Source organism: Manis javanica, chromosome 5 (genome assembly GCF_040802235.1).
Source record: "Manis javanica isolate MJ-LG chromosome 5, MJ_LKY, whole genome shotgun sequence".
Lineage (NCBI taxonomy): Eukaryota > Metazoa > Chordata > Mammalia > Pholidota > Manidae > Manis > Manis javanica.
In genome coordinates, this window is record NC_133160.1 from 51,506,606 (window position 1) to 51,517,489 (window position 10,884).

The 10,884-nt window shown below is 41.4% G+C and overlaps 1 protein-coding gene across 1 annotated transcript in view; it reads left to right on the plus strand.

Moving 5' to 3' along the window:
• RNF150 (ring finger protein 150) overlaps positions 1–10,211 on the plus strand; it is a 309,572-nt gene extending 299,361 nt beyond the window's left edge. The window contains exon 7 of the mRNA XM_073237012.1: positions 3,673–10,211. Coding sequence (XP_073093113.1) covers positions 3,673–3,791 — 119 coding nt within the window. The 3' untranslated portion in view covers positions 3,792–10,211. The remainder of the gene's footprint in view (positions 1–3,672) is intronic.
• The last annotated feature ends 673 nt before the right edge of the window (positions 10,212–10,884 follow it).

Here is a 10,884-nt window from a genome sequence, read left to right on the forward strand (position 1 = left end):
AGCTAGTGGGCAGCTCTTACTCAGCTTCCCCCAGTGATTTTCATCCAGGAACTGGGCATGTATTGCCAAATATTTCTTTTTTCCAAGATAAATTTCTAATGTAAATTTGTATGTAAAATGTTCTGACTTTTAAATATTAAGCTAATTCACACTTTAAGGAAAACATTGTGTAAGCCAAACACATCATGTCAGGAGCACCAGTTTGAGTCTCTGGCTGTATATAGGTTTTGGTGTTCCTGGGAGCTCTGCCCCTGGTATTATCTTGTCACTCCACAGTGTCTTCCTATAAAAACCTCAGTCTATCCATGGTTTAAAATACCTTCTCTATGCTGAACCCTCTCACTTCCTTTGTTGATTGACAGTTATGTCCTCTCCTTTAAACTCCAGACCCCAGTACCTAGCTGTGAACTCCACCATCTCCTTTGGATGATATGGTCTTCTCTAACATAGCATGCACAATACTGAAGTCTTGGTCTACCCTACCCATTCGTCTTTCCCGTTTCTCTAAGCTCCATAGATGGTACTTCTGTGACTCGAGAAATGTGGGGTTATTCTCTACTTTCTCCTCTCTTGCTGCTCTTGTCCAGTCCATCACTTTTCTGTATATCCTCCTTCTAAAATATTTCTTAAGTTTGTCCCTTTGTCTCCATTCCTATTGCCACAATAGGTTGCCATCATCTTTCATCTGTTTACTGCAAGAGTTTCCTCCAGATTCCCTTCACCCTCTGTCCTACCAATTGATTCTTCACTGAACAGCAAGAATGATCTTGCTCTTTAAAATATTGAATGGATCATATCCCTCTGTTTAAATTCTCTTAATGTCTTTAAAATGCATACAAACCAAGAGAAGAAAATGTATCAAGTAGCTATTATCCTGTGTCAAATGGACTAAGAGTATTTTTTTTCATTTGTAAACGGGAATAATATCTACATCATGGGATTGTTGTGAGAATTCCATAAAGGCCAATGTTGTAAGTGTGTGAATTAGTTTTTGCAGGGAAGGAGGTAAAATTCAGTGAACATGTATATTATTGTTAATAGCTACTATACACTCCTCAATGAGTACCACCTACAGAGAACCCTCTAAATGTTTTAGTGACAATGTTTTCATTTGTATTATTGTGGCCTCAGAGTAAAATATCTGCCTTGACTAACGAATAAAATGCTTCTTTTAAAAATTCTAGAACAAACCCAATTCCATTAAAAACATGGGAGAGTAAAGAACAGTTTCAAATGTCTCCAGGTCATTTTTTTAAGTTTTGAAATGCAGAATGATTAGATGATGTAGTTCATATGATGTCACATCATAAATATTGAACCTTTATTTGCCTATCTCTATTCATTTGAATTGATCTTTGCCTAGAGCTGTGCAGGATAATCAGTTTCCAAAATAGCATCATGAATGTAGCCCATAGTTATAGCAGCCCTTACGGCCCTTTTGGCTCTCAATTCACACATTCTGATATAGAAAACACCATGGAATCTGCTGAGGCTGGTGGCTGAAAAGCCAGGAGCAAAGGTGAGAAACGGCCACTGCAGGTACGGTGCGCTATCGCTGTGGAGCTCTGAATGAGTTGGCTTATAGCTGTGCTTCTTTCTTTTAAAACTAGATCTACATGAAAGTCATAAATCATTCCATGATGAGCTCTTGAGTTGATTTCCAGTTTAACTGTGAGCTGGGAATTTTGGCTTCTTGTGTGCTGACTTGGTTCATGAACCACTGCAAAAAAAAGAAAGAAGGAAGAGAAGGAAGAACAGTGATATCTCTGTAATATAGTCCTCACTTTTTATCTCCAGGAATAAGAATATTTCAACTTTCATTACACTTTAAAGTAGTGAATTCTCCCTGGGAAACATATTCAAGTTCAGTCTTTTGTCTTTCAATTGGGTTTATTCCTGTGTAACATCCCATCTCTCTAAAACTGATTCTTAAGGCCATAACTCTTTGTTACTCTGTTACGATTTTCCTTAACCATTGCTCAACATGAAATATATCACTGGTTATTAGAGCAAAAGTATTGTGACTATCAGCATTCTTTGGTATGTAGACCTTTTTGCTGGTCTTTTGCGTGTTGCTTCTGCAGGGCAATGGAACATACAAGATCTTTTGGCTTTAAAGCTGCCTTTTATGTAATCAAACTCCCCAGCCTTCCCTGTGCATGTTCCCAAGCTTGGTTCTGCATTCCAGTCATATTTAAATATGATCTGATGTCCGTCTGCACAAGGCTTCCTATCACCTCTAGCTATCTGCTATTGTTAGTGTTTAAAAGATTCCTCCTTCTCAGTCATCTGGCTTAAATACGAGTTATCCTATAGGACTCCGTTTAGACATCATACCCTACAGGAAGGCTTCTTTGACTCAGGAAATGGTTACAGAGCCCTCTTACCTGCTCCTGTAACACCATGCACATCTTCCAGCATATGCTTATCCCCATGTTCTGTGAATGACTAGCTAACAATCTTCCCACCTACTAGAAGGTAAGCTCGCTGAAGGCAGGAGTTGTCTCACCTACTATTCCTGACATGTAGCACAACCCTTAGCACATACTGGGGACCCGTTTGGTCTTGAGTGAATGAATGTTGTTTGTCCACTGCAGAGTGTTTGGGTGTGAAATCTGAAAAAATTCTAAAAGAAAATCAATATAAATCTCAAAACTTGAGACCACTTTTATTAACACTTTTGTTTCCTTGTTTTCTAGTTAACTTTCTCTGTCAACCTCACTGCCAATAAAGTTTGAATGCTTTTGCTTTCACTAAACAGAATACTGTGAGCATTTCCTTATGTAACTACAGATTCTTTGGAAGCATCACTTAACAGTTAGAACAAGAAGATTGCCCATTAGAAGCAGCATAGTTTGTTCAGATATTCCCTATTTGTTGGACTTCATTACTTGAACTCTTTTGCTGCTATAAATAATGTTGAAATGAATATTTTTGCATCTCTAATTATTTCTCCATAATACATTCTGGAAATAAAATTACTGCATGAAAATTGCACCATTCTACATGCAATATACCGATGACCTACCTCAGTGTACCCTTAAATATAATACTACTTTTTTTAAGGTGTGGAAGATCTCATAAACAAAAAGGAATAACTCATTTTTACCTTTGATTCATTAGTCATTTTTATTGTACTCTATGAATTGCATAATAGTAATTGGGACCAACTTTTCTGTTGGACTGTTAGTTTTCCTTACTAGTTTAAAAGCTACCTATGTGTTAAAAATGCAATCCTCTGTGAAATTTTTACAAATATTCCCGGTGTGATATATGCCTTTGATCTTATGTGTCATGTTTTTGGTATTTTTTAAATGCTATGCACATTTATCAATCCTTTTTTTCTGTGAATTGCTCAATTGCTATTTCATACAGAATTTCCCCTACTTAGATATGTGTTTACAAGATATATTGTCTTTTAGCTTCATTAATTTCTTTTGCTTACATTTAACTTTCTGAAATAGATTTAACTTTCTAAAATGGATTTAGAATCTATTTTGGACTACTGTGTGAGCCTGAGGCTCTAATTCTATTGTTTTTACAAAACAGCCAATTTTTCTAATTCCTTCTCTTGGCCTTCCAAGAAATGTTATTAAAGACAATTGTATTGAAGAACCCAGCATGCAGAGACATAGATCAGTGTTCACCATGAACTTTGCTTTCTCCTCCCAGGTGAGCAGGAGCCAGCAGTAAGCAGTGATTCTGACATCTCGCTGATTATGGCAATGGAGGTTGGACTGTCTGATGTAGAACTTTCCACTGATCAAGACTGTGAAGAGGTGAAATCTTGAAATGACAAATATAGAAAAGAAGGATCGGTTGGACCCTAGGGGAACAAAGGGAGGACTGTCCCAAGACTTGGAATGGGCACACCCACCTCCCGTATACCTTGGCGACTCCAGGGCACTCTGCTCAAGAATGGTAATGAGAAGCAGTATCCAAAGTCATGTTAATCAGGACAGTTTCTCCATCTCTACAAGTCCAGGGCCTTGGTAACTTGGAAGTCGAAAGCTGGTTTTCCCTCCCATGTCCTTGTAGTCACACACTTCAGAAGCACTAAAACTGACTGAAAAGACAATTTTAGGGCTTCTTAGTTTCATTTCAGTTTTTTCCAGGACTTGTTGTTTTGTTTGGGGAATGTTGTTCAATTTCTTTGGCAGTTTCTTTTCAAAGACTGTGTGTAGTTTACTTTCTATCCAGTCTTTTGTTTTTCCTCCGATTCACTAGTTTTTGTTATAGAGTTCTGTTTAGAAGCACCACTTCTTGCTATGATCAGTTTGTATTTCCATCTCTGAGATGAATCACCTTGACCTTTTAGCATGAAGTGTGCATGGCTTTGGGAGGGTGCTGCAGCACCCTGAAACAGTCTAGGGCCAGCTTATACTTAGAATCTATTTTCTTTTAAGTGAATCTTGCAAATCCCAGCTTCCAGAGACCACCACACTGAGCTTTGACTCTGGTAAAGCCATTGTCCATATTTCCAGCCACCTCATACTTGCCAGCCTCTCATAAGGGCCCACATGATACGAGAAGGTCGCTCTAGGGAGGCACTGCAATTGTCCAGATCTTACAGTGTTTGGCTGAAATTCTGAACTCAGAAGGCCACTTCAGGGTGGCTGTGGGGCTCCTAGCTGGGACTGCAAGCCTAGTTTTAAGACCAGATAACTACATATTCTTCTCAAAAGCAAAATGTCTGTCATGTTAATTTCCCCAAAGCTAGAACACTCTTTTGTCACCTCCACAAGTGACTTCTGCAGAAGATCAAAGGCTTTAGAAAATATCCAGTCATCTTTGAACCTGGTGTCCCACACGGTGGGGAACACAGGAGCACCTGGGTTTTACTTTAATGCCAACACATGCCTGTTAAACCTTGCCAGGTCTCCAGGAAGGATTTAAGTGACTCCTCAAGCAGACAGCTTCCCAGGGCTCCCTGAGTGCGTCTAGGTTTTAAGTGAGGAAGAAGGTGTGATTTGATAAACCATTTGATCTAAAACATACAGCATGGGAATTTGCTAATTCAAGTTTCTCCTCACTGAGAGGAACAATAAGAGAAAGGAGAAGAAGTGTCAAATGAATACTGAAACCCACTGACGTTTTAGCTGTTTGTGTTTTTATTCTTTTTTGTAAGTATGACAGAGATGTGCTATTTTTTAGCAGCAGTTTTGTGATACATTTGGTCCACCCAGATCCCAAGATAAGTGAGGCAGTGAGTAGATCACAGATCACCTCGTCCTCTCACTGCTGCACGGTTAACTAGGAAAGGAAACGTACCTTGCTGAGGTCTTTACGTATTTGATGGGGTCTTTCCACCTCATTACACTAACACTCATCCAAACAACAGAGTTTGGCTCAGGTGTAAAACCTCGCTGCCCGCTGACACATGGAGTGTCTGTCAAGGGAGATCACAAGTTGCTCTTGTTTTTTACCACCTCCAATGATTCTTTCCTCTCTGATGCTCTCTAAAGTAGGCAGCAAGGTAAGGAAAATGATTACCACCTTCAGAAATGTCACATGCCTCTGGGATCCCAGCACTGCCTAGTGAGATCCAGCGTCTCCGTGTGGGAAGGCAGGCAGGGAGGAATGACTGTACTGTTGGGCCAGGGGGCAGGAGGCTGGGATGAGCCCAGGCCTGCTAGGCCTCAAATCCTGCATCTGTGAAATGAAAGAGTCCAGCAAGATGATGCCCAAGGCTTCTTCTGGCCTTATGACCACTAATTAGCATCTTGCCTGGGCGTATCCATTTCTTGCAGACAGCAATGACAGGTAGCAGACTTCATACCTTGGGGTGGCAGAGTTACTTGCCATGTAACATGCACTCGCAGCTTTTGAGATTGGTCACTCTTATGTCGCGGAGAATGACTGTCTAAATGGTTGATGTTTTAAGTCCAAGGAGGAGTTGTTTTGTTTTGCCTTGTTTTAAAATTGCTGTTAGCCACAGAGACTGCTGTCCCTGGATGCCTTCAAATCCGAGTTCTCAGTGTGGCATTCTCGTCTCAAGGTGTTTCTTTTTCTCAGTCAGCACACTTCTGCTGCACCACCTACTCTTTCTTCTTCAGTCATCTTTGCCCAAAACAAATTTCGGTATTAACTCAAGTCAAGTGGAATCAGATGGATGATTCAACAGCAAAATAAATTAAATAGTTTTCCATACTCAAGAGAAAACGCCTTTCAGATGGCATACCCCCCTGTTTGATGCATGTTACTGCTTCCCGCCAGGGCCCAGGTGAGTCAGGGATTGGTGGCACATGTGTACTGGGGCCTCAGCAGCCCCTAAGGATGCTGCATAGATGTTGGGGACCCAGGAGGCCTGTAGACCTGACCCCAAGGAGGTTCTGCTGCAGTTCCCATGAGCCTAGGAGGCTCTCCACTTACCAAAGGATTGTTTCTGGAGGATCTTTCTGTGGCTTTTGGTATTTACAAAAGTTTAACCCACATGGAAGTGTTGAAAAAAAATGGAAACAGCCCTTCTCCTACAGCTTTCTTCACCAAAAGAGGAAACTCTAACCCAAGGACCTGGTGGTTCACAGAGAGTACTACCAAAGGCTATGGGAATCTTCCAGAAGTATGTGTGAACTTCATGTATATTTGAGGATGGCATTTTTCTGTAGTGAGTGTCCCAACCGGCACTGTCCAAAAGAAATATAATGCAAGTCACACATGTAAATTTTAAATTTTCTACTGGCCACATGAAGAAAAGTCAAAAGAAGCAGGTAAAAAAAATATTAAGAATATATTTATTTCATCTTATATTACTGTTTCAACATGTAATTAATGTAAAAGGTATTAATGAAATACTTTACTTTCTCTTTTGTTCTAGTCTTCTAAATCTATTGTGTAGCTTATGCCCAGAGCACATCTCAGTTGGGACTAGCTGCTTCTCCAGCACTCAAGAGCCACATGTGGCTCATGGCTCCTGATTGGACAGCTCAGGTCTAGAGCTTCTCCAATTCTCCCAAGATTCCCCAACCCTTAAAAAGAAAAAAGGTTCAAACCTAATTACCTCGAGAGAGAACGAGGCTCTACTCAAGTTAGTCTACTCTGAGAGGCCCAGAGATATGCTGGTTTTGTAATGAATAAATATTCAGACTGCCTTTCTTGAAATTTCTGCCTGACCTTTCTAACTGCTCCACTGACGTCCATTACTGTTTACTGTTCCTTCTATGACTGGTTGTTTTTATACAAGTCACCCAATTCATGTTGATTTGGTGCTGAAACAAAGCAGTGTCCCTCACCTCTAAGACAAAACCTGAGACTGGTAAGGCCCTCGGGGGCCAAATGGAATTCCAGAGTGCAGTCACCCAATGTTACCTCAACCCTAGTTCTCCTTCCTGATGGGTAGAAGGGATTTCCCAGTCCCAGGGCCCCCTGGGGATTTGGGAGGAAAAGGTGGGAAGTTGCACATTGACTTCAAATATAAGACTTTGTGTGGCCTTATTAAGAAAAAGTCTGTGGGTTTATGGCCACCCAGTTTCTGCTTGCTGAATTATGACCACATGCAACAGCCAGCTCTCAACTGAGATGCCAGCAGCCACCTCTCACCTAAGGCTGGGAAAGAAAAGGAGCATTTCCACCCCTTCAGAATAATTTAGAGTTCACCTCTAGGAATTGCTACCTCCTATCTGGCTGGTCCCTTTTGGGAAGAACTGAGCCTTGATCACAAATACAGATTTAGTCTTTAGGATTCTATCACCCCTGAAATGTCAACTCTGTCATCTTGGCAGGAGGACATGGAGAGTTTGGAGGAGGCAGAAAGTTAAGAGTAACAGCACCTACCTATTCTGACATCACATAGTGATGGTCATGCCTGTGGAGGACAGTGTCTGTCCAAAGATATGCTTTGCTTTGCTTTATTTTCTGCATTTCCCCCATGCGGGTGAGACAGCTCTGGACCCTCCTGGGTCTGGGTCTGGGTCTGGCATATCACAGACCACACTGCCAGCAGCTGTCTCAGTGGCTGTCCTGATGTCCCTGCAGCTACCTGACTTTCAGAAACAAAAGTGATGACAGCCTTACATAGGATTCTTTCTTAGTTACAAGTTTGTTTAGATGAAAAATCTTGCAGAGCATAAAAAATAAATAATGCATCACCTTGATAAAAAACAAAGAGATCTTATTAAATTGAAACTCTTGAGGGAGCTCTGGGGTATGGAGTCACTCCCTCTGTGACTAGCACCCAGCAAGGACCCACCCTGGGCACTAGGGCCCCGGACGTGATTTCCTGCAGCATTTTTTACAGGCTCTTCTTACTTAGATTTCTTTTCCTTCTCTGTCTCTTTGTTTCCCTCTATCTCTCGCTTTCTCTGACTGCCTGTCTCTTGCCTTGTACAAACATCTGCACACATTCTTTTCCCATTTTGGGGGACTGGCACCTGTGATGGGGGACAGAAACCTGTGATGTCTGGATCTGTAGAGCTACTTTGTGGTGTCCCTGTGATCGCCATTATTTTCAGTGGTGTCTTTTCTTGTTTCATTGTGTGGAAATACAATGATGATTTGATGAAGCACACTGGTTGACTCCTTCCACAATGACTCCTTAGTTCACTAACTTCAGTGCAAACCACCTATAGCTGCTGCCTTTTTCCAGACTTCCTTACCAGAAAAGTCTCCCAGGCAAATAATGGTAAGGTAACAATTCCAGCATGCTGTCTAGGTCCATTATCTTCCAGCATTTGTGACCTTCTAGTGACCTCCAGTTCTAGAGACCATAGGCTTTCAAAGGTAGGATTTCATGGAAAATATGTGGGCTGTATTGTACCCAATGTCCACTTGTGCTTCTTACCATCTAAGCATAAGAACTTTCTCTTCACAAGTGATCTGAGAGGCCACCTCTTCCTTAAGACTGAAAAAGAGACACAAAGAAACTGTTCTCCTAAAGTGAAGGACACACAGTTCCCTGTGCACTGCTCTGTGTCAAAAAGTCCCTTCTTCGTCTTTTTACAGGGCTGGGCACGAAGAGTCCTTTTCGCAATGGCAGTTAAAAGGAGGTGGAAAGGCTGCCCTGCAGGAAGTCAGGAAAAAGGATAGCAGGATGTGACCATGGATGCTCTCCCCGAATCAATGCTGGCTCCCTAGGTTTAGGCTGACCCGGTTTTTCTGGGGTGGGTGTAAATGAGTTAAACACTCAATTGCACAGAAGGCTGGTATTGCCTGAAAAAATTAATCAAGAAGCAGGCATGCATCTGTCATCATCACTCCTCTCCTTTCTCTGTGTTTCCCCCTATCTCACAGCTCCAGGCCTTTTGTAATAGGAACAATAATTTTTAAAGTCCTGCAGACTCACTCTTCTGCTGTGAGCCTTTTGATGGCACTGTTAAGTATCATCCCCAAACTCAAGTGTTTCCAGATCCTCGATGTGGACCCTTAATTATCAAGCCCTTTAATTACAAAACCTGTTTGTTCTGCAAAGAACTTGCCGGTGTCGTTTACATCTCTCCTTACCACCATCTGAATTAGGCCTGCATGGAGTGTTTCATATTAAAGTGACTTTTCAGGACGCTCAGTGATCACAGACCTTCTCCTCCATATGCTACTATTGACGCTTGCCCTTAATACAGAGACATTTGCTCTGTGGCCCCCTGATGAATGTGTGTTCATTATAATGATAAGGCAAAAATCTCCATCTCTTAAGAGGTCTGCAGGTCTAAATGGCAAGGGAGAAAATCTATGGAAAAGGTAGCTCAACCTGAGTTACCCGAGTTACCCAGAGTCACTGCTTGGCAGAATGTCTGTGGTCTTGTATTCCTTGCTGAGGCGAGGGGCTTGGAGAAGCAGAGAAAATATGGGGCCCATGTGTGCTGTATAAACCAAAGACTGATCACCTTCCAAATGGACGTGTTTCTTCCATTGAGTCATTTGATTTCCTTCTAATGTTCTCACAGATATAAGTAAAGGTGGGTTGCCTGGTCAAAGGAAACTGAACTTTTACAGGCTTTATCTTGCAGTCTGGTGATGGACCTCACCAAAACCAGAAATCTAAGAGTTGTATCATGGCCTTAGTACCACACCAGCTTTAAAGTCTAGTGTTTTCCTTCAAATGTCTGGGCAAGTCCTGTGCTTCATTTAACTCAGCATATTATTGTCTTGGAAGATTTTAAAATCTGAAGATGTGAAGATTTTAAACAGCCAAAGAATTTTCATGTGTAAGAGCTAGTTAATTACAGTGTATCCCACTCTTTTGGAGAAAATACCAAACTATTGCTTGTACAACCAGACAGTAGAGCACTTGAATGACGGCTAGCAAGAGGACTTCTCAGCCTGCCTCTGTGTGGGCGTCTACGGTACTTAACTATTCATAAGATGTTGTTGCAAGGGGGTAGGGCGCCCTCTGCTGGAATAATCCCCACTCTTACAACCAATTAATTTGGGGTCTCACCATTTCCTCAAGTAGTTACCTGCCTTTCATCATACAATTTCCTCAGTAGTTGAGAATTGGTCCTTGTTTGTCAAAGGAAAGAAAGTCACAAAATCTGAACAGTTGAAGAACTCCACACAAGATCTCACTGTCAGCACCCCTTTTCTTCTGCAAAATGTTGAAGCATATTGTTTGCTCTTTTTGCAGAGAAAGAGCTGAAAGGTTTCTGGCTGAAAGATTTGTGCAGAGTTATGAGGGAAGGACCTAATTGTTCTGTAACTGATCTCAACTTTATTCTTGTGAAATTGCAAAGGAAGATCAATAAACAGACTTTTTCATATGAATGTAAATGGTGTGAAATACTGACATGTTTTGTACATGTACATAATATATTTACTTCTGGCTTTCACGTAAGTGATCTGAAATGGTTGTACCATTTTATAATTAGAGAGAGTTGTAGGGGTGGGGGAGGGGAGGGAGGGACTGTTATTTTTATAGTGGGATGTCCCTTATATTTAGAAAACTTGAAGTCT